The 24,229-nt window shown below is 56.6% G+C and overlaps 1 protein-coding gene across 5 annotated transcripts in view; it reads right to left on the reverse strand.

The window, feature by feature from the left end:
• Positions 1-24,229, reverse strand: part of RASA3 (RAS p21 protein activator 3) — a 136,716-nt gene that overhangs the window by 49,939 nt on the left and 62,548 nt on the right. For all 5 annotated transcript variants that reach the window (XM_045377568.2, XM_005586330.3, XM_065533528.1 and 2 more), the window contains 2 exons: positions 11,517-11,620; positions 1,121-1,215 (listed from right to left, as the gene is read on the reverse strand). Coding sequence is in view for 4 of the 5 variants with exons in the window: in XM_005586330.3 (XP_005586387.1) it covers positions 1,121-1,215; positions 11,517-11,620 (199 nt within the window). In the remaining variant the exon portion in view is untranslated. The remainder of the gene's footprint in view (positions 1-1,120; positions 1,216-11,516; positions 11,621-24,229) is intronic.

A 24,229-nucleotide genomic window follows, 5' to 3' on the forward strand; every position in this document is an offset into this window, starting at 1 on the left:
CAGTCCCCTGGCCCAAATCTGCCCTGGACCTGTGGGCACGGAGCCTCCATCCGACCCACCCAGTTGCCTCTGCTGAAGTCTCAGCAAAGTTCTCACAAGGAACCTATTTTGGGGATTTGTCCCGGATGCCAGCCTCCAGGTGTAAAATAACAGTCACCACCACCACTTTACAATGTGCCAGGCGCCATCGAGTGGCACACACACCATTCCAGCCCGCTTCACAAACCCACCCAGATGGGGAAACTGAGGCTTGCAGAGAAGCAATCCGATGAGGGAGCTGGCTCCAAGCCCGGCGGCCTGTGCTGGGACTCTGCACTCAGACACACACTGAGGTCCCAGCCAAGGACCCACCCAGGAAGCCCTCCCAGGTTCCAGGGTTATGCCACAGTGCCTCTTGCTTGTAGTCTTTGCAGCTGCTCCATGTCATGGACCAGGGCTCAGGGTGACCCCACAGGAGCTCGTGCAGGTTTGGGCTGGGCAGACTGACCCCCACTACTCCCTCTCTTACAGGAAAGCCTGGAGCAGCTGCTGCTGGGCAGCTGGGCACCATGCGACCGTAGCAGCCGTGAACACAAGGGTCTGGGACATGGGTCCCAGCACTGGAGCCCCTGGTCTTGCGTGGGGAGGTGGGACAAGCTCCTCCCACTGGACAGGGCCGGGGCCAGCGCCAGTCGGCACACAGTCCCGGCAAGGTGGGGTGGGCCCCTGGCCACTTCCGACAATGGACACTCGGAAGACCAGCATGTTCTTTCAGCTCAGACCCTTCTTGGTGCCGAGTGCCAGGGAGCAGCCCATCCAGGCAACTGTGGGGAAGCGAGGGTCCCTGCGGGCTGACCTTGACTCGGCCCTTCCCCACTCGTGTTCTCTTGGCCCTCAATTACGTGTGCCTGTCCTTTCTCACCGTGTTGGTTTTTACAGCTGCCTCAGTTGCTCATGACAAAGGAAAACCCAAAATCCCTGCGCAGAGCCTGGGCATGCTCTGAGCACAAGCAGGCTCATCGTTATTCCCCGTCGAGGCCGAATCCCAACCTACACCTTCAGCCACAGTCAGAGCCGTGCGCGTCTCGAGGCCCCACGGCGTCCCGGGGCTCGGTTTCCAGGGCTGTGCCGAGGGTCTCACCTGCACCTCTGAGTCGGCGTCCACGTGCTGCAGCTGGAACCAGGTGTCCCTGTTGTGGTACTTCTGCAAGTCCTCCTTCTGGATGGCCACCTTCCCTGCAACACAAGCAGAGGAGACTTCACCACAGGCACAGTCCCAGAGCCAGGGCACCTGCGAGCAGAAGCCAGCCCATCATCACTGCAGCTCATTTCCAACAGCTTAATTCAGAATGGGGCACCGGCTGGGCGCGGGGCTCGTGCCTGGAATCCCCACGCTTGGGAGGTCCAGGGGGAGGGTCACGTGAGACCAGCCTGGGCGATATGGTGAAAACTTCTCTACAAAACAAAAAGAATGAGCCAGGCATGGTGGTACCGTATCCCTAAAAATTGATACTAAAAAGTCAAAATAATCAGGTGCAGGGGTAAGTCTACGCCATCTCCCTTCCAATAAGGCGTTCGGGAGGCTTCGCTGGGAAGACGCGAACGTCCAGTCCATCGGCAATGCACACCTCACTTTCACTGTGGTCTGTGGCCAGTTCTCACGGCGGGAGGCACATCGGAGCTTGCTGGGTGCACAAGAGCCCTGTTCTCACAAATGAACACCTCATGCCTCACACACCACCAAGGCAGCAGCATCACGCCTCTAGAGAGACACGTGTGCACCTGTGCGAGCCACAGCTTGAAACACACGTGTGCCTAGAGTTAGCTTCCGTGTGTGAACACGCACACATGTGTGCATGCATGTGGGTGCTCGGGTTATTCGCAGGGAGAACTGACAGCTAGAATGAGTTGCCACCTTCCCACACGACATGGGTTGGTCTGAATCCGTGCCTCTAAAGTGTAATCCTTGAGCCGCCTTCTGGGACCCCTGGAGAGCCCGAAAGTGTAGATTCCTGGCCTTCTCCAGACAGAGGAGAACAGAAGCTCTGGTGTGGGCCGGAATCTGCACCACCACAGGTCCCTGGGCACTTCTGTGGGCCCCAAAGTCTGGGGACATCCACTCTAAACCATTTCCTGTGCCTTAAACAGACTTAGTACTTTGGAGCTAGACTTCCAATGAAAATACGTATCAGAATATATTTGTACAATATACATTTACCTAGTATGGATTTATATTTGTAAATTCGTATCTGTAACCTTTATTATCTGCTCATACGTTCACCTCATTCCAGAAACATTCTCATGGTGGGGTAAACGCATGCTCATCCCATCCCTGGCAGGACAGGGCTTGCCAGGCACTGGGCACTGAGCCGTCTTCCGTCCTGCGTCCCCTCGCAGCACCACCACGTCAACCCTGCCACTGGCCTCCGCGCACTGCGGACCACTCCACCCACCACGGCAAGCACCCACGCGGCACGTGCACCTCTGGCGACAGACGCACGTGAATTCCCAGGGAGTCGCACACACGTGACGTCTGAGCCCATCGCAGAGCACACGCGAGAGCAGGAGTGAGGAAGGAAATGTTGGCAGACCCCTCACGTCTTCGTTCTGCACCCAGAAACACACACATCCTCCTTAAGGATCCTGGTCCAGTCACCGAAGCGAGAAACTCTGGGTCCTGGCAGACCCCGGTTCCACCGCAGCATCCCCAGCTGCAGGGTCTGAGCACACTGTGCACAACCCAGGCTCCAGGGAGTGGCCTGGGCCTCCTACCCAGCCACCCTGCCTCACACCAGGACAGCAGAGCCCAGTCCAGTTCTCTCCTCCAACTAAGATCCTTTTATATTTCCGCATCTCAAAAAGCCTCCGCAGGCTCCCGTCGGAACAACTCCGGCCTGGCATCTGACAGTCTCACGCTTTGGCCTGACTCGCTGTCCAGCCTCAGTAAATTCGGGAACACTCCACCGCCAGCCTCTCACAGGTGCCATCTCAGTCAGTCCTGCGGTGACCCTGGAGGGGCAGGTCCCACTCTGCACACCCCAGAGACAAGCAGGCTGGGGCTGCAGGGAGATGGAGCTTGCGTCCCCGCCTTCCTGCCAGCATTCCTTCCTCTGTTAGCGTCCCCACCCTGCGAGGTCTCAGGACGCATCTTCCCTCAGGAGCTCCTCTACCCCACAGGCTCAAGCGAGCGAGACCTCTCAGCCTGACCGGTCCGTTCCGTGACTGATCTCAGAGCCCGTGGGCCTTGGCCACCAGGCCCCTCCCTTGTCTGCGAACTCGGAGGGTCTGAGACATGCCCAGCTCAGCACCAGCTCCAGACCCTGTGGGACAGTGCAGGGTCGGCCACATGATGGGGGCACCACGTGGCCACAGGACACGGTGGGAGGTGCGGAAGGTGGAAAGAGGCACAAAGACGCTTTCCAAGTGCCCAAAGGACAGATGTGGAATCAGCACGGTTTGCCTCCAGTGCCGCTGACCCCTGCCATGCACCTCAGCACCTTCATCTCGTGTCCTCAGGGGAGCCAGCTGCAGCTCATACTGTCCACACTGCAAAGCAAAGCAGCCCTGGGAACAGCCCTGGAGGAAGCCCCTTCCCAGCTCTGGGACCCCCGTTCACAGCCAGGGCCAGAGCTCCTTCCCAGCAAACTACAGCTCCGGGACCCCCGCTCACAGCCAGGGCCGGAGCCCCCTTCCCAGCAAACTACAGCTCCGGGACCCCCGCTCACAGCCAGGGCCGGAGCCCCCTTCCCAGCAAACTACAGCTCCGGGACCCCCGCTCACAGCCAGGGCCGGCCAGTTCCACAGCCTCCCACACATAGATACAGCACACAGACACTCGTGGGTTCGTATGATCAGCCTCGTGACCTCGTCGGCTCAGCTCTTGACACACAGACTCACACAGACCATCTGGAGCTGCACGGGACGCTGACACCACTGAGGGCAGGCGAGAGCCAAGGCAAGAACGAAGGGGACCGGTGCAGAAAACAGGCCCCAGCACACGTGGGAGAAGGAGCACCAGGGAGACTCAGAGAGAAACCCAGTGACACACACACTCCGTGGACTCCCTCCAACGGCCTCTAATGGCGCAGACCACGAGGTTGGACGACAGCCAGGACACCTCCTCCTGGCCCGCTGCGTCCCCTGCCCTCCCACCAGCAGCCCTGGGCGGGCGCCTTTGACTTTCCTACCACCCCCCCCCCGCCCCCCCGCCCCCCCCCGCCCCCCCACCCCCCCCGCCCCCCCGCCCCCCCCCGCCCCCCCACCCCCCCCGCCCTCCCACCTTTGACTTCAAGGGTCCCGAGTGGGGCTCTGTCCTCTCCTCTGATGACGGCTGCGTGGCTCCTGCCAAACCTCCCCTTTCCCCCACAATGCAAACCTCAGTTTTGAGTCTCACAGGAATAAAGCCACATGAAAGCAAAAATTTCTTAAAACTGAGTTGGGCAATATATTTCAGTGAAAAGGGAAAAGTCTTCAGACTCCAAGACTCCTTCAGCTGGACAGGAGGGTCAGTTTTGAAGTCAGAAGTTTTAAATACTTGCAATGTCACTGTGTCTTCACATTTTTATGAGCTGAAACTGGGACAGGAGAAGTCACATATTTACGTGGATAAGGATCTTGTAACTGGCACATGATTACAAGTCTTTATTTTTAGAAGTACTTCACTTAATTTTTTAATAGGTAACAGAAACAGAACAAAATCCACAACATTCAAAAGGATTTAAAATCCCTTCAAGAAGGGGATCCCTGCCCCCGCCCCCTCATTCCCGATGTGGGGTCACTTCTGTCACCAGCCCCCAACCTCTCCTTCGAGAAGCCAGCCACGTTCAACAATGGGGACATGGGGACGTCTGAAGCATGCGTGTTCCTATCTCCAGATGCTGACCTGAGAGAACGCCTGATCCGAAGGCCACGGCGTCTACTGAAATTTCTCTGATGTGCCCAATCCATAGGGCTGTCCCCACCTATGTGAGTCACACCAAAAAGTTGACCGAACACTCAGCCTCCCTTTCTCGCTTGGGCAAAGGTGGCGGCCTTCTCACCACGAGAGGCGGGAAGGGTCGCTTTCTTCTGCTGCATCTGTGCTGGCCAGGCCCGTTCAGAAAGGAGGAGCCCCGGGTCTGGAGGGCATCAGAAAAAGGGGAAACAGCCACAGGACACCACTCAGCGAGAGCCGCCGAGACGGGGAGCGCGGCCCAGACGGGGAGCGCGGCCGAGACGGGGAGTGCAGCTGAGACGCACGCGCCTCGCTCTGACCCCACCTGTGTCCCAGCCGGGGCCACGAGGAAAAACAAAGGCCATACAGATCCCAAAGGAAGAAAGAAAAACCTTTATTCATAGAATGTACAAAAAAAATCTACAAGCAAAGCTAATAGAACTAGTGGTGTGTTTAGCAAGAACAGAGAATATAGAGTCAGTAGGGAGGCGTCAATGACCATGAAAATTAAACAAAAAAAGCACCATTCACAAAATTATGTTTTTAGGTTTGTGCTTTTGGTGGACTACCTGAGAAATCTTTGACCACTCCATTAAACACATAAAACACAGAGAAATAAATGTTTTAAATGTGTAAAATGTGTAGGTTGAAAACACGTCACAAAACACGGATGAGAGAAATTGCACAGACTCAGGCATGTGGAAAAATATACCATGTCCATGGCTTTGAAGACTCAATTTTGTTAAGATATTAATTCTCCCCGAATTATAGATCAATGTAATCCCAGTCAAAATTCCTGTGGGACTATTTTGGAAATTGAGAAGCTCATTCAAAAATACATATGGCAATTCAGAGGATCCAGAATAGCAAAACAAGTTTAAGAACAAATTTGAGGACCTTACACTACGACGTAAGACCTGCTATGAAGCCACAGTGATCAAGACGCTGGCACTGGCATGAGGACAGGGGAGCATACATATGGCACAGGGCTTGGGGCTTAGCCTCAGAGGGTCTCCAGCTTCACTCAGGAAAGAATTCGAGAAGGAGGTGGTGGTGGAAGAAAACAGAGGCGGCAGTGTGATAGCTCTGAAACCGCTCCCGCAGAGCAGGGCTCCCCACAGGCGGGGTGCTGTCGGTGGCAGCTCCGGGCAGTCCTGCAGTCTTGTTTATGCTCGCTTTTAACTATGTGTCAATTAAGGGACAGATTATGCAGACACTTCTAGAAAAAGGGTGGTAACTTCCGAGTCACGGGGTTGTTCCTATGGAAAGGGGTGGTAACCTCCAGGCCTTGCCATGGCGATGGTAAGCCGACACGGCGCACTGGCAGGCGTGTCTGATGGAAGGCTCCTTCCACCCATCCCTGTGTTAGCTAGTCCTCAATTTGGTCCGGTGTCCGAGACCTGCCTCCAGAGTCCAGTCCCGCCTCCTACCTCAGACGGAACAGAATACAGAGGCCACAAACAGACCCACGCAATGCGGCCAACGAAGCCAGAAATGTGCCAAAGTCATCAATGGAGGAACGGTCGCCTCTCAACCAAGGATGCCGGAACGAACGGATGTTTACATGGAAAAAACGGAATCCCGACCCTTTTCTTTGTGCCGTAAGTGATAACTAGCTTGAAACAGATCATAGAACTAAATGTAAACGCTGAAAGCACACGCTTTCCGGGAGAAAACTGCCACAACCGTGGGACAGGCAAGACTTTCTTAGACATGACACCACAGGTACAAATCATACAAGAAAAAATGTGATAAAACCATCAAAATTTAAAACTTCTGTTCTTCAAAGACAATGCTAAGAAAATGAAATACAAGCCACAAACAGGAAGAAAATATTTGCAAAGCACTCTTGTGATGGACTCGTATCCGGAATACATGGAACTCTAAAAAATAACAAGAAAACAACCCAATTAAAAGGGCAAAAGATTTGAACAATTTACCAAAGAAGGAATAGAGCAGCCACTAAGCCCACGAAAAGTCCTCAACGCCGCTCTTCACGGACACGTAATCAAAACCACAGTGAAACAGTGCACACCTATGGGAGTAGAAACGTTAACTAGAGAATAAAAACTCAGACCTCAGGGCTGGGCAGGATACAAACACCTGCTGCTCTCACCCGCTGCTGGAGAGAAGGCGGACTGGGCGGCCACCTGGAGACACGGTTGGGTAGTTTCTAATGAAAGTAAACACACACCCTACAGTGGGCCCAGCAACCTCACTCCCACGTATTTATCTCAGAGTAAGAAACAGAAACATTCTCCACATAAAGACCTATCCAAGAATGCGTACGGTGACTTTATTCATAATTCCTGAGGATTAGACACAATCCAGCCAGTGGATGAGGCCACTGAGGTGCGTCTGTATGATGGAAACCCACGGGCAGTGGGAGGGGGCGACCTGGCTCACAGCCACACAGCGTAGGACCAGCGCGGTGGCAGAGGGCAGGTCCCTCCAGGGTTTGACTCACGTGGCCTCCTGGAAAAGGCAAAACGGTGGGAACAGGCCCCAGAGCAGTGGCTGCCAGGGGCTGCGGGCCAGGGTAGGAAATCCACCCCGAAGGAGTGTTCTGGGCTGTGGGAACGTATCTCAGCTGTGGTGCTATCTACACACCTGCATACGCTGCTGAAGGCTACACCTAAACACTGTACCTTATGTCAGTTGCAGACCACCTGATTTATACACAAAAGATGGAGGTCTCAGCAGGGCGCGGTGGCTCCTGCCTGTAATCCCAGCACTTTGGGAGGCCGAGGCGGGCGGATCATGAGGGCAGGAGATCGAGACCATCCTGGCTAACACGGTGAAACCCCGTCTCTACTAAAAATACAAAAAATTAGCCGGGCGTGGTTGCAGGCGCCTGTAATTCCAGCTACTGGGGAGGCTGAGGCAGGAGAATGGCGTGAACCCGGGAGGCGGAGCTTGTAGTGAGCCGAGATCACACCACTGCACTCCAGCCTGGGCGACAGAGCGAGACTCCCTCTCAAAAAAAGAAGAAGAAGAAATGAATGGAGGTCTCACTGCACCCCCACCCCATTGGGAAGCCTCAGAGAGGCTCTAGGGGCTGGAGCGGCAAATGGAGGGGGACGTGGGGCTACCAGAGCCGCCCCGAGGAAGGTGGAGGCCTAGCGGGAAGAGGAGGGAGGCCCAGGATGGGGGGCGGAGACCCCGGTGCTCCTGGCTGACAGCAGTGAGCCAGGCCCGGGGCATTTCCGGTTCTCGCATCTGCTGGGAGCCATAGTTTCTGGTCTGTGCTCCGTGGGTGCAGCGCCCGGCAGCCGAGCCCAGGCAGAGGCCGCCTCCCTGCGCCTGGAAGCCTGAAGGCACCTGCGCCCCGGTGTCCCGCAGGCCGCGGCCCTGCGGCTGGGAGCCCGGCTTGACTGACAGTTGCCACCGGCAGCAGCGCTGTGGGCCGCGGACCGGGGACAGAGAAGGCCGGTCACGCCGCCCAGGGCCGGCCCACGCCGGACACTTCTTCCCTCTGCGCCTGCTGCCCCTGGGAGGCTTCCGACCTGCGGGAGCTGACTGCAGCCGGTGGAGGGGCGGGGTGGGCTGGGCAGGGCTGAGGGCGGGGCTTTATTTCCCGGAGTCTCCCGGCGGCTTCTGCTGCCTTTATCGGTTTGAGTCGCCACCGCCCTCCCCCTCCAGGCTAAAGATGCCCTCCCGGCCCCAACCCACACCCCCGACCCCATAGGAGTGCGTCCCCACCTGCCAGTGCACCCCTCACTCCTGGACCTGAACTTGCAACTGAGCACAGCTGTGGCCGCCCCAAGGAAACTCGCTGGCAGGTGGGGTTTCCTCAGGGCGTGGGCAGCTGCTAGAAACAAGAGAACCAGGAGAACCACGCAGCCAGGAAGCCAGTGGGCACCGCGCACTTCCACCCAGAAGCGCATTCCCCAGAACCTGGTGTTTCATGCCCAGTAACAACATAATTACCATCATAACGATAAATCGTTACCGGAGATCCAGACAGCCATCCATTTTCATGGCTGTAAACGCCATAGTGAAACATCTAAGTCCAGTCACCATAACCGTAAAGCCATCAAGAACTGCTAGCAGATGACGTCAACAGAACGATTAATAAACATCTTATTTGGTTATTTTCAGAGCACAAAACTCCGGAACTAACTTGATCAGTTTCTCTTACTAAAATGTGCAAAAAATTTTTTAAATTTCTTTTTCCTTAGGGTTATCACTCAAAAAATGTCTCATACACCTTCCAGAATGAATCAAGTCCCTGTGGATTCTCGCACATAAACTGAGCTGGTGATGAGGCCTGACACGTGGTGCCCAGCACAGGCTGAGCCCCGCCAGATACACCATTAGCCTCGGCTGAATAATCTGGATTCTACATCTCCCTTTCTTCCGGGAAAGCCCTTGGAGGCCCCTGGCAGTTGCTGAGAACACGGGAGCGAGACACAGGCATGCAGGGCTCTGGGAAGCTCCGTCCAGTGGACACAGCACAACAGGCAGAAGAACCACAACCAAGGAGGGTGGCAGGGGAGGCAGGCCACGGAGGGCAGCTGCAGGGTCAGAGGCCGTCTCCTGCAGCAGGCCCCAGTCCCGGAGGCGGGCATGGCAGGATGTGGGGATGGAGGAGGAGGTGCCTGAGGAGCGGGGTGCAGAGCAGCTGCGCCCAGAGGCAGGAGGGAGAACTGCCAGCCACTAGCCCTGGAGCCGATGCCCTGGTCAGAGGGAGAGAGGAAGAGGGAACCCTTCCTCAGCGCCCAAACAGCTTGAACGCGACTCGAAGCTATGGGCGTGAACCTGAGGGCCTCCCAGGCAGACACTGAGCAGTGGGGTGCAGGGGTCATGCTGGACCCTCACGACCATCTCACCAACAAGGCTACACGAGGCCCAGCACAGCAAGACCCTGAAGGGGTCCAGGTGCCCACCGCACTCAGGAGCACAAACACCTTCTGCAATCGCATTTCAGGGCCAGGGTGTCCGTTGCGGAAGCACCCGGCACAGCGTTCCTGCTCAAAATGAAGTCAAATGTCAATGATCTGAGATCTATGTGACCCATTCCATGTATTTTCTAAACAAACTCTGGAGACTTCTATGAAAAGCACAGCAGTTTCTAAGAATAATCATTTGGGTACAGCGAATAACAGTCCCAAAAATGTCCAGGTCCTGATCCATGCAATGGTGAGGGGGCACAGGCCTTATCAAAGCCAGGTGAGGGTCTGCCCAGCCCCAAGGGCCTCTGGGGTCACAGCTGCCACCCAGCCAAGCCCATCTCAACGCCAGGCAGAGCGCGAGACCGGTCAGGATGGGCGTCTGTCTCCTTGTCTCTGTCAGGGGACTTGCCACGGAGGCCTGGGACACAGCAGAGTGCAGACAGGAGTCTACCAGTTACCCGCTAGCCAGTTTCTCTCATGCCCTCTCTCTCCCTCAATGTCGTGCTGACATGCACTAGCTGCCGGCCGTCCAGTGGGGACAGGCTGGGCTTTAGGACACTCAAGCTCTGACGTGGACCTTTGGCTGTGCCTCTCACGCTTCTGTGTGCCAAGCACCGGGAATGGATCAGATCACAGATCCTGGACCACAGCTCACAAACAGAGGGACATGGACGATGAGGAAAGCCCACAGCTGAGGGACACCGGTGAGCGCTGGGGAAAGGGGGCAGCTGGCGTGGGACGGAGAGGCCATGATGCAGTATGGGGAGCCAGTGTGAGCAGTGAGCGTCAGATGGACGCGCCCCCCACCCCCTGCACAGCACCCTCGTGGCCTCGCTGGCCTCCTGCACTTGTGGACCCTCAGGCTGCTTGGGGCGGAGCTTGGGGTCCTCCTGGGGGACTCCTCCTCCCGCCCTATCCCACTCAGCATTCCGGCAGCCAGGGAGACGAGGAGCCTGCACCACCCAGGGTCTGGGCTCAGGCTGTGGCAGCCAGTACACACTGGCTCCCCGGCCACCCGTCCTGGGCATGAGCTCAGGTGCTGCAGGACCCTCCTCCTTTCCTGGCTCTCCCGGCGACTCGGCGGGAATTAGCCTGATACCCCAGCCTCCCACGCCTGCTGCGTGAGGTCCGCTCCTGATGGGGTCCTCTGGCTGCATTTAGGAACAAGGAGCTCCCTGAGTAACCTGAAGTCCACTCTGCCAAGAGGCCCCACAACTTACAGGACGCTGCCTTCCTGCGATCCCCGGCAGGGCTGCCCATGAGCTTTCTCCAAGAAAACCGGGGGAAACTGAGCCCACACGCCCCCACCCCCACCCGCCCTTCCCGTGCCCACACTGTGGGGACTGAAGTTAGGACAGGGACAGCCAGGATGTGGTGAGGAGGGAGGGCCCCACGTCCACGCAAAGGTCCCCCCCGCGGATGCCCCGGGGAGAAGCCCTGGGAAGTTGTCTGAAGAGGGTCGGGGATGCTGCGCTCTCGCCTTGAGGGGCCACGGAAGCCTCGACTGGCAGCCCTCACTGACCTGAGCCTGGCGTGGTGCTCCAGGAGGGACCAGACGCCAGGCCAGATCCCGAGGGCAGATCAGGAGGAACAGCCAGGGCTGCCGTGACCCCTCAGCACCATCCCGCCAGGCTCCGGGCTGAAATGCTAACACTCCCCTGGCACAGAACAGGCGGAAAAGGGGAAGTCAATGCTCATTCATCACCTACCTATGATGGAATCCCTCCGGAAAACGTCTCTATCGAAAATGTAGAAGGACAGGTGACGAAAGCTCCGAGGAATTTCACAGTAAAAGTCTTCTCCGTAAAAGGGGCTGGAGAGAAAGAAAAGCACCAGTTAGAACACAAGCCACGCTCCCCGCCTCAGCCCCAGGGGCACACACGTGTGCTCTTAGTTTTAAACGTGCCATGAGAACGCCCTGCAGTGCGCGGCACGTGTGAGACATGAACCTGCAGCTCCCTGTGGGGTGAAGGGTGTTGTGGCTGCGTCCCAGCCTCTACCTCGAGCCTTTGCACTGCACGGATGAACTGTAACTGGGCTGCCTGGCGGTCCAGGACGCTGAGAGACCTCTGCAGAGACCATGGTCACTGCCTGAATGACTTCCATGGTACATGCTCAGGTCTAGGTCCAGCCTCAGGGACACTGTGATGTTTTGAAGGTACCTGGTTTGGGGCAGGTGGTGGCTCCCTTTATGGATTGAATGTAAAACACAGCACTCCAGTGCCTTGCCCGGTTCCTTTTATCCAGAGATCCAGTACAAAGTCCTGACTGCCCAGCCGTCCTCACTCCTGGGGAAGGCCCCCGCGGCTGACTGTGCTTACAGAGTGCACGGCTCAGGCTACCCACGCGTAAGTCACCCGGAGATGCAGCCGCCCCACAGAGGGAGACTTCAAATAACTGCAACCCCAATAAAGAAGCAGAAGCCAACAGGCTTTGCCATTCAGCAAACCCCCCTGCTGTCCTGGGCCGGCACAGGTGGGGTTAGGTTCCTCCCTGTGCCGGACCTGTTGGCGATTACTATGGTGCACGCACAGCTACCAACTCAGAACTCAACACAAGCCCACTTTCACACACATTTATGCTAAGGTCCAAAATAGGAAAGATGTAAGTTATTCAAGGAGGAACCATTCCGATAGAGAGCAAAGGAAGGTCAACGGTGCTGGGCCAGGTGATCGTCCACACAGTCACCAATGGCGCAGGCCCCACCCCAGCCACAGGCAGAAATGAACTCAGACCCCGCACCCATGTGTAAGGGTGTAAGGGCTGGAGCTCCCAGCCTCTGAGAAGAAAACGGGGATGAACCTGCACCCAAAGATGTCTTAGATCTGTCACCCAAAGCACAAGTGCCAAAAGAAAAATAAATGGAAAATCAGACTTCCATCAAAATTAAAAACACTAAAAACTTTTTTGCATTAAAAGCGTTATTTAAAAAGTGAAAAGGGCCAGTGCGGTGGCTCACGCCTGTACTCCCAGCACTTTGGGAGGCTGAGGTGGATGAATCACCTAAGATCAGGAGTTCGAGTCCAGCCTGGCCAACACGGCAAAACCCCGTCTCTACTAAAAATACAAATATTAGCAGGGCGTGGTGGTGGGTGCCTGTAATTCCCAGCTACTCGGGAGGCTAAGGCAGGAGAATCGCTTGAACCCGGGAGGTGGAGGTTGCAGTGAGCCGAGATTGCACCACTGCACTCCAGCCTGGGTGACAAGAGCAAAACTCAGTCTCAAAAAAATAATAAAAATGTAAAAAATTACAAGTGAAAAGACAGACTAGAAAAAATATTAGCATGTCAGTTATCTGATAAAGGACTTGTATCCAGAATATATAAAGAACTCTTATAACTCAATAAATGATGACAAATAATTCAATTTAAAAAGGGGCAAAAGATCTGAACACACATATCACCAAAGAAGACAAATGACCAACAATGTATTAAAAATGCTCCATGTCATTAGCCCTTGAGAAAATGCAAATTAAACCAGGAGATACAGCACAGGCAGAGGCCCAAACCTCGGGCCGCGAGCGTTGCTGCCCGGAGCCCAGGCCCCAGCCCCTCCCTCTGCAGCGGCCTTGATAACAGGCATTTCATTTGGATTTCACTGATTTCATAATTTTTATAACTGGGTCAGAGACTGAGTAACGTTTACTCAAAAAACCATTTTTTGTCATAAAATGTGTCATAAGATTGTGTCTTCCAAAGGAGGCCTAAAATACCTACATTGTTGTAAGCATTTTGGAAACACAGCAGTATCCATTTACACACAAAAGAAACATCTCTTTATCTTTCAATGAAGGCAGAATGCTCAGGGACTTCCACCGACTTCCTCATAGCAGAATCCTGGTTCATGAAGGCCCATTAGAAAGTCACATTTCCTTTAAACACATTCTCACGTTGGTCGTTGTCGCAGAGTGCCTCTGATTTTCCTGGGTCTGCCTGGGCACCGCCGAGATCTGATGTCAGGGACCCCCAGGGAGAAACACCCTGTGCCCGTGGTGTGTGCCCACAGGCACGTGTGTGGGTGTGTGCACGTGTGTGCCCATGGGTGTGTTCCCACAGGCACGTGTGTGGGTGTGTGCACGTGTGTGCCCGTGGGTGTGTGTGTCCACAGGCACGTGTGTGTGTTCATGTGTGCCCGTGGGTGTGTGTTCCCACAGGCACGTGTGTGGGTATGTGCACGTGTGTGCCCGTGGGTGTGTGTGTCCACAGGCACGTGTGTGTGTTCATGTGTGCCCGTGGGTGTGTGTTCGCACAGGCACGTTTGTGTGTGCACGTGTGTGCCCGTGGGTGTGTGTTCCCACAGGCACATGTTTGTGTGTGCACGTGTGTGCCCGTACGTGTGTCCCCACAGGCATGTGTGCGTGTTTGTGCGTGCAGGCATGCACCCGGAGCACTTGGGTCACACGTACACAAAGGCACCACAGATGCGCCCCGCACAATGCGCTGCTTTCATGACAAGGCGAGGGGTTGTCACCCCGCCCCCACACTGTGTAGTCACAGCTGCAGGATCTCGGGGCAGGACGCACACTCCCCGGGCAGCGCCCTGCGGCCTCCCCGGAGAAGCTTGGTGCTCTGCAGACAGCGTCCCCACTGGCAGGAAAAACCACCGTCAACCTCAAAGCCAAAAGGGACACCAAACGCGCATTTTAATATTCACGACAAGGTCTCAGGCGACGAGCTACTCACAGGACAGGCGTTAACAATTAATAGTAATTCACAAAACATTTGAGGTTTTTACAACAACAAGACGGCCTCTTCTGTACATCCCAGAGCAACTTTCAGGGCCACTGAGGCCGAAGCGACGGCACGAAGCCGTGGTGCCTGAATGCGCGGACACAGCCTGGACTCAGTGTTTCCAGTCCCGCTCGCTCCCGGCAGAGCCCGAAGAAACAAGGGTTGGAGGCTTCGCTTACTGCTCCAGAATGGCAGGTGCCCAGGCTGTCCCGGCCGTGGCGCATCTCACGCGAGAAGCCCGGCGGGAGCACGCACAGCTCCTGGCCTCGCGGCAAATGCGTAACCAAAAGGTGTAAATCAAGCTTCATTCACCACGGAGGAACCTCAGAACCACAGGCACCGACAGCCAAGCTGCCCGAGAATGGAACGGACGCCCTCCACTGGCACACACTCCAGCAGCTGGCTTGTCAGGAAGCTGTGGCAGCTTCAGAGCAACCCAGGGCTCGGGGTTCACCTGGCCACCTCGCCGTGAGAGGGTGTCACGCTTCCCAAGAGCCCCCCACCCCCCACACAGACACTGAGGACCCCACCACGTGGGCCTGTGCCTGCGTCGCAGGAACGCGGGGAGGAGGAAGTGGGTCAGGCTGGACTGCAATGTCTGATGTGGTGTCCAACGTGTGTCCAGTGCGTGTCCAATGCGTGTCGTGCGTGTCCGGTGCGTGTCTGGTGAATGTTCAGTGCACGTCCAGTGCGTGTCCGGTGCGTGTCCGATGCATATTCGGTGCGTGTCCGGTGCGTGTCCGATGCGTGTCCAGTGTGTGTCCAATGCATACTCAGTGCGTGTCCGGTGTGTGGTGAGGGTTGGTGAGATGAAGATGCCAGCGTTGAGCACACCCCACACACAGGCGCTGTGCACCTGGCCTTTGACCCTGCACACTTCCTCACCGTCCCAATGCACAGGGTGGGAAACCGAGGCACTCCGACATCTGATGAAACTATCCCAGGGATCGTGCCATGACTCAGGCCATGCTGTGTTGCTATAAACCGCTTTTACGTTTAGAAAGGGGCACGTCCAGTCTGATAATTTCACGGAGTTCGTGTGTTTTCTTGTAACTTCCTCTTTCTGCTATTTTTATCTCTTTTTATTGAATGGATTTCTGGTTTATTTATGAATTTTAAACACCTCAATTTCCATGGACAGGTGTCAGCACCACCAGAAGCCTCACGGGACCCTTCCAGGTGCCCAGCCAGCAGCCTCTGCCCTGAGCCCCCGCCCCCCCGAACCCCCACCGCCAAGCAGAGTCACAGTGAGAGGAGTCACTTGGCAGAGCAACGGAATACCCCTCTACCGGGCAGCGCCCAGGGACACCGCGCCTCAGCCCCGCTGCCCAAGCCCTGCCGCACTACCCCCGGGGAGCACGACTTCTTCCGGCCTCCACCCAGCAATTTCTCGAGCAACGGCTTCGGAAACCTTGCTCCGGAATGGCAGAAGGGAGGCAGCGCTTTGGGGTCCTCTCTGGCCCCCTGCTAAGAGGAGCTTGGTTCTCGGGAACCTCGCGGTCCCCCCTCCTGAAGAAGAGGAACGTCGCACTCACATTTCCATTTTACACCTTTGCAGCCGAGAACGCTGGAGCCACAACGGGCTCCAGCAAAGGCGATGGTGAGCGTTTTACATTTCTGATGTCGTTTACTCTACCGGCTCCAGTTGCCTATTTTCACGTTTTCCCCCTTATTTCGTATAACTCTTTAAACTTAATAAAGTTATGACTGACTTTGTTTCCTGCAAGTCACCTCAAGTCTTTCAGGAAACCAGGCAGGACATCTGCAGGCGGCCGGCCGGCCTTACCTACGGAGCCCTGAGCCACCAACCACCGTGACCAAGCGTCATGCCCGCGAGCCGGACGAGCCCAGCAGGGGAGAGCGGCTGGACTCCGGACGCGAAGTCCACACGGACGGAGCAGCGGGCAGGGCTGCCTGTGAGGAGGGATTTAGACCAGGAGGCCGCTGGGGAGCCTGCCCAGAGGAGGAGGCTGCCCAGAGGAGGAGGCATCCCACGGCAGTGGGGTCCGGAGAGGCGGCAGCGCTGCAGGCCTTTGCGCTCATTTTAATGAAGGCTCTGCAGGGTTTCAAGGAAAGATGGAGCCGGTCCCTGTGCCAGAATAGAGGGTTCGTTCAGCTTCTTAGACCGATGATTTATTTAGGGAATAAGAAGGGCGATTCCAGGGACAGTGGAGGCCCCCACAGGAAGGAAACCCCTCCCCGCAGTGATGGCACAGAGCCAGCCTGACGCCCAAGGCCACTGTGCCACCATCGCCCGGGAGCCCTAAAGAAACGCCTGGAAGAATGCAAACCCCCAGCTCAAGGAGGAGAGTGGAGGCCGTTCCCCACCTTCTGGGGGCAATTAACAACCTCCGAGAATGAACCCACAGCTTAAACCCACAGAACCTCCGCCAACCACACCCAGACCTGGAAGGGGCACCTCTGGCCGGGGCGCTCAGCACGAGGGGACCCAGATCAGTGGCTTCCCTGGGGCGCGGGCTCGGCCTGCAGGCTGGAGGCTGGAGAGCTGCCATCCTGGCACACGCTGGGTAGATGCGGGTGTTTCCAATGTGCTGAAGAGGGCAGGGCCTGGCTGCGGCGCTCGGAGGCTGGAGTCCTGGAGGTCGGTGGGGGGCGGTGAGTTCCCAGGTCACTTCCCCTGCCGCACGTTTTCTTCACTTTCCTGTCCTATTCGTTCATTTTAGCATGGAGGTCAGAACCGGCCGAGAGAAGCCCCTGCCTGGCCACTCAGGTGGTGTGAGGACGGGGGCCAGGGCCGCGAGCATCAGTCAGCTCCTAGAACTGCAGGTTTGTACCTGCGAATGGGGCACCCGAGTGACATCCCTCCAAGACCCCCGGGATGCCACGAGCCCCACGGAGACAGCGCACCCGGCAGGGGCCAGCTCCAGACGCTGCTGCTGGGGCAAGGCCATCACCACCGTCCACGCATCCAGCAGGAAGAGTGGATTCCTCGGGCGTGAAGCTCACAGCTCACATCGTCTACGCACCTGCCCGACGACCTCCCCCGAACCTGGATTCCCACCACAGAATTCAATTCCTCGGGTGCTCACCGTCCTGTGACTTGTGGCCACCAGACTGGACCTGACACACACAGACCATCTCCTGTTTTGCAGAAAATCCTGTTGGGCCAATTCCAGAGCTGAAACACAGTGTCCACTTGAGGGTCCAGACCTGGCGCCGCCCTTGCTGGAACAGCATCTCCTTCCCTCTCAGAGCAACGCCACTGATGCCCAGACCAGCACCCACGCCTGTCCTCGCCGGCCCGACAATGCCCCTCCCAGGCCCTGCCGCTCGGAGGACTGGTCACGGGCACCGTGGACTATGCTGACCCGCAGACCCCAGGGACCGGGCCCTGCCGCTGTGGACACAGGTGACCCTGCCCCTCGCAGGGGAGCTGCTCTCCTCCTGAGCCCAGGAGTGCTCGGGAACATCCACCCCAATGAGAACCAAAATCAGGAGTTGAAGTGGGAGTTGAAAGCCAGAGCCTTTTTCGAATAACTTCCCTAAGCTCTTTTAAACACCTGCATCCAGGCCAGATGCAGTGGGGGAGGCCATGGCAGAAGGGCCACTTGAGTCCAGGAGTTAGAGATCAACCTGGGCAACACAGCAAGACCCCAACTCAACAGAAAATTTAAAAATTAGACAGGTTTGGTGGCGCACGTCTGCAGGGAGGTGGAGGATTGCTTGAGGCCAGGAGTTCCAGGCTGCAGTGAGCTGTGACCACACCACTGCACTAGAGCCTGAGTGACAGAGCGAGACCCCGTCTCAAAAAACCCAACACCTACACCTCCTGTATCGTCACAGCACAGTCCCGCCTGGTGCAGCCGCCGTCGGGCTCCCGTGCAGCTGCTCCTCCCACCTGATTCAGGCCCTGGTGAGCTTCACAAGGCCAAGGGGACGTCAGTCTCCACCAGGAAGACCATACAGCACATCTAAATGTAAGACTCTGAGACAGACGTCACTGAAGCCCACCCGAGGCGGCACAAGTACCCACACGGGCCTTGCCGGGGGAAGCACGAGTTTGAAGACAGAATCTTCCGGGGACGTCCACGTTTCAACGCTGCCTTGCCAGAGGCCAGTTCCCTCATCTCTCAGCCTCAGGACACCGCCCTCTCGCAGTGTGGCCTGCGGGCACAGGCGGCGTTCGGCTGGGGAAGGCAGTGGCTCTGCACCCAAAGCGGCCTCCCCAGGCCACGCCACTGCCTGGCTCAGAGGTTTCTTCCTCTGCCCTACACAGTGAGACAAACACATGGCGGGGCCTCCCACACGCCAGGCACAAGCAACCGGGGGCACCTTCGATGCCTTCGGCCCCGGCCAGGCATGGCTCACCGGACCCAGAAGCCACGGTGCTCTCTCCCCACGACTGTTTCAGCTGCGCGTCCCCGTTCCACACTGTGGGAACAGCAGCCAATGAAGCAAAGTCCCAGTCCCGGGGAGCCAAAGAGCGCACAGAACCACAAACGTCCAACGCGCAAGGCTGGCGGGGGCGGCACTGCGGCCTCGCTCGGGGCCAGGGAGGCTTACGGACGAGTGAGCGCTTGAACGGGGCCGTGGACGGTGAGGAGACCGCGGGAGGACGAGTGAGCGCATGAATGAGGCCGTGGACGGTGAGGAGACAGCGGGAGGGGTCCAGGCAGAGGGACACCAGGTGCAAAGCCTCGAGGCAGCAGGGCTTGTGTGTGGTGAAGACGTAGGAGCAAGGAGGAGGCTGGTGTGGCCCGGGCAGGGCAGGACAGGAGGATGCTGGGAGCTGAGGTCAGGGGTCAGGGTGCAGCTGAGGCCACGTGGTACGGAGCAGACATTTCACCACAGCGGCTGGGAATGTGCAGGCCCCGTGCAAGGCACTGGACGGACGGATGCATGGATGGGTAGGTGGGCGTGCAGGGAGGAATCGCCTGTCTCAGCTCAGCAGCCGGGAGCTGCTCAGGCCTGGGCACAGCAGACCAGGAAGGGAAGGTCACCCGAGCCTCCACAGGTGGGGCTTTCTGCAGGCAGGGGGCAGCGGTCCAGCCCGAGAGGCCACAGTGCCGAGCAAATCCTGGTTGTCCTCATAGGGACCACAGAAATTCAGTTCTGGCAGAGCCGAGACTGCCGGGAAGCCAGAGGGGCTCCTGCAGGAGGTGAGGGGCCTGTGGAGACGCGAAGGGCCAGGACCAGACACGCCCCGTTCCGCTCCGCTTACAGCGAGGCAAGCGGCGGGCAGGAGGCAGCTGGAGCCACACCCGCCTGAGCTCGGGGCAGAACTGTTCCCCCAGCGCTGTGCCTCGCCAGCCTGGAGCTGCTGTGGTGTCAGTGGTCAGCTCAAGTCCAGCCGCTTGAAAGGGAGGCAGAGGCCCCGCCTTCCCTGAGGCTCCCTGTGAAGAGCAGGAGGCTGGGCCCTCAGGAAGCCGCTGGCCAGGCTCTGCCACCCCCACAGCCGGCAGACGGAGCCTGGGCACTGCACATGGAGACGTTTCTTCTTCCCGAGACCTCGCACAAAAATTACTCACTTAAAAGCGCTTAGAGTTTTTTCATTTTTCCAGTGGCAAATATTTCGAGGGAATGCCACAGAAACAGCCACATCAAAACCCAATTCAGTTCTCCCTTCTCTACCCCCCACCAAGGCCGGGGACACGCTCTCAATGCATGAGGCTTGTTTAGGTCTCTGTGTTTTTCCTCTTAGAACTGCAAACTATGGTTGCCTGGAAAGGTTTCTAAAAACCCCAGGCGCCCAGGCCCACCTCAGAGAACGGCTCTTCAAGGATGATGGGTTATGAAAGAGGAACCCTGTGGGAGGCTGAGGCGGCAGATCATGAGGTCAAGAGATTGAGACCATCCTGGCCAACATGGTGAAACCCCATCTCTACTAAAAGTACAAAAAAAAAAAAAATTAGCTGGGTGTGGTGGCGCGCGCCTGTAATCCCAGCTACTCAGAAGGCTGAGGCAGGAGAATCGCTTGAACCCAGGAGGTGGAGGTTGCAGTGAACCAAGACTGCACCATTGCACTCGAGCCTGGGCAACAGAGCAAGATGAAAGAGGGAGGAAAGGAAGAAGGACAGGGGAGGGGAGGGGAGGGAGGGGAGGGGAGGGAAAGGGAGGGGAGGGGAGGGGAGGGAGGGGAGGGGAGGGAAAGGGAGGGGAGGGGAGGGGAGGGGAGGGAGGGGAGGGGAGGGAAAGGGAGGGGAGGGGAGGGGAGGAGCCTTGAAATCTCCACTAGCCACAGAGTCTAACACAATCCTTAAGCGAACTGCTCGTCACAAAGCGTAGCAGGCTGCCTTCTCTCCAGAGGGCTTCTGGTGCCCTGTCCACTGCGGCGGCAGTGGGATTCAGCCGTCACCTGCGCTGGAGGTGGTAACTCCATCTCAGACTCAACAGGGGAGGTGTCTGCACAGAACGCACGGCGCAGGGGTCGGGCGGGAGGACGGCGAGGTCAGGCCAGCTCAGGGGACCTGGTGGGCGGGGTCTTCAGATCCCACGGTGGGCAGCAAAGGCGGGGGTCAGGCTGGCGCCGTCCTGGACCACGTCTGGGGTCTGCAGGCCCCGTCTCCCTCTCCACTGTGCCTAACCTGACATCTATAACCTACAACCAGCGAGACAGGATTTTCCACGATGAGGTGATTCGTAATTCCATTTATGTGCAAGTTTTTAGAATTTTCCTGTGGGTTTTTTTTTTTTACATGATTTTAATTTTGTTTGCTTTAGAAAAGAACACATACATAGGAAAGAATGCTTCCTTTCGTTTCAATTAAAAACAACAAACTGCTTTTCTTTAAAGTGAAAATTCATTGAGGAGGGGGCTTGCATTGTACAAAGAAAATCAGACCCACCAGGATGGCTGTGATCAGAGACAGTAACAAGGGTAGGGAGGTGGAGACGCGAATCCAAACACACAACCTGTGGGAAGGTCAAGTGGCCACAGCCACCATGGAAAACAGGCTGGCAGTTCCCCGACATTCAACACACAGTCGCCACGGGACCCAGCGGTTCCAGCCCCAGGTGTGCAGCAAGAGACACGGCAGCCCACGTCCGCATGCAGACTCGGACGCACCTGCTCACGGCCCACGTCCGCATGCAGACTCGGACGCACCTGCTCACAGCCTCAGTCATGACGGCCAAAAAGTGGAAACAAGCAGGTGGGTCTCGGCTGCTAAGGGAGCAACAGCAGAACGGTGCTCAGCCCTGGAGGTGAAAGGACACCTGGACCCCGGCCCCACACCACAGGCGTCCACATGTCGTGCCGACCGACAGGCCACGCACAGAGGCCACGGGTCAGGTGCTTCCACTGGCACGGAATGCCCAGGAGAGGCACAGCTGGCGACAGAACGCGGACCCGCATCTGCCGCCCCGGGAGAGGCTGCAGGCCGGAAACCGGAGGATTACAGGGCACGGGTGTCCTTTTAGGGAGATGAAAATGTTCTAAAATTGACTGTGGCAGGTTGTGCAACTCTGCAAATATACTAAAAACCACTGAATTGTACATTTTAAAATGGGTGAATTGTATGGTGTTTGAATTACACCTCAATAAAGCTATTTTTAAAGAAACAAAATTTTAAATACGTAAAAAAATCAGAAAGTGAAATCTGGAATTAACATTCCAGGAAACATCCTCCTGGAGTTTTTTCCTCCAAAGATATAAAATAGAATAAAATATATAAATGTTATAAGTTTGAAATATACAAAATATAAATATATTTGTATTATATTTATAACAAATATGATATTTATAATATAAATGTAAGTATATTCATACTAGAATAACTCATTGTATTATAATACAAATATATTAAAAAAACAGTAAACATTTATGTTATAAATAGAGAAGACGTGAAATGGAAATACGGGTACATTTTTAAAAATAAAAGTGAGGTTATGTTCCCTGTGACAGTCAGCTTTCTCCTTTCACATCAGGCCACGGGCCACTTTCCAAGGAGCTGATAAAACGCTGGGGTCAGACGGCACGTGTGTGCGTGGCCAGCAGCGCCAGGTCCCCCCGCCGTCCCCATGCTGTGTGGTGGGAGCAGCCGGGGTGAGCACCCTGGGGGCGGAGATCTGTGCATCGGCTGATTGTCCCCGGGGGATAAATTCCTCCAAGGACGTGCACCGTCCTTAGGCCTTCGAAACACAAAGCCACGGAACCCTCCAGGGAGTCTGGACCAGCATCCGCCCCCGGCATACGCTGTCTTATAAATATTTTTACAGTTTGCTAAACTGGTGGCAAAAACTTGCTTAAATTTGAAATGTTTGGCTCATTGGTGAGGTGGAATGTCCATCTTTTTATGAGCAGTTTTAAATCTCCTTTTCTCTTGAACTGCTCTGGGCCTGTTTTCTATTAGCACTGCTGAATGTGTGGACAGATTATTTCACAACATTTAAGGAGGATCTTTTTTCAACTAAAAAAAACCACAAATTTGTCAACTTTGTCACCAGTGGGTGAGGATGGACATGTGATCGACCAACTCTGAAATGAGCTGCAGCAGACGGACGCAGCGTCCCAGGACCTGCAGGAGCAGAGGCTGCGAGGCCGGCCACGTCCACCTCGACCACCTCATCTCATGGGCAAAATGGCCGATGCCCCACGTCCTCCCAGCCCCACCCAGAACCCACGCGGCCCAGCAGGAAGTGGCCACAGTGCCATCACTGGAGACCCCGTGGAGTCTGAGGACAGCAGCTTCCGCCCCATGCTGTTGTGGGGACCCCAGCTCAGCCCGAGGACAGGGTGGGTTCCCTCCACACAGCACCAGCACTCCCAGGTGCAAGGCCCAGGCCCACGGACAGCCCCCCGCTGCCCCGCTGTCCACGGGTCTCAGGGTGGGGGCACCCATCGTCTTTCATCAGCAGGAAGGTTTGTGTTTTCTCCTTCCCGGGCAGCAGAGTTTAAAGCATATCCAAAAGAAAAACGAAACCGGCTGAATGCTAGGGCATCCCTCCCATCCCCCATCCTGTTCGGTGGCCTGTGCCGGACAATCTCTTCTTTCTGACAGACTCAAAGGGGCCACACAGCCGCCAGGCGCCCCCCTTCCCATTAGCAGCTTAATCTCAGGGTGTCTCTCGGACAGGCCGGCTTTGTCTCGGGCCGAGGTCAGCGCAGTCAGATGCGGGATAAAGGCCTGGGCCAGGCGGCCCCCACTCACTGCTGGGGGGCTCTGGAACCCTCCTTTCAAATAAAGAAAAAGTGCGGCCTGAGAGGACCAGGCTCTCCCGAAATCCTGCCGAACGTGGGCAGCAGCCTCTCCCTCTGGGGCGAGACCCGGGCGGCCTCCTCCCCTCAGGCATTTCTGGAAGAAACGCAAATGAAGTTTCACAGAATCAAGCAAACTTTCACAGGGGAAAAAGAAAAAACCTCTTGCAGAAAACAGAGTTGACCTTTAAGTTCTGGCTGTGACAAGGGGAAACCGTCGGAACCGAATTCCTTCTCTTCCCGGAGCCCGGAGATGGGGCTCAGCGGGGACCAGCGGAGAAACCCCGCCTTCTCCTCCCTGAGTCACTTCCCAGCATCTGCGCGAGGCCGGCGAGGCCCCATCCCGCCTGCGGCTGCTCCCATCGCATGATCATGAGAACATAAACCTGGTTTCCAGCTCCATGCTCTGCCACTGCTGCGGGCCCATTTCTCAAACCCTGGGGGGAGCCGGGAGCTGCCAGGGCTGCCCCAGCCTCAGGGTAGAGGGTAAAGGCTGTGTGAAGAGGAACCAAAGCCCAAACGGGGTCTGCAGAGC

Source organism: Macaca fascicularis, chromosome 17, assembly GCF_037993035.2.
Source record: "Macaca fascicularis isolate 582-1 chromosome 17, T2T-MFA8v1.1".
Lineage (NCBI taxonomy): Eukaryota > Metazoa > Chordata > Mammalia > Primates > Cercopithecidae > Macaca > Macaca fascicularis.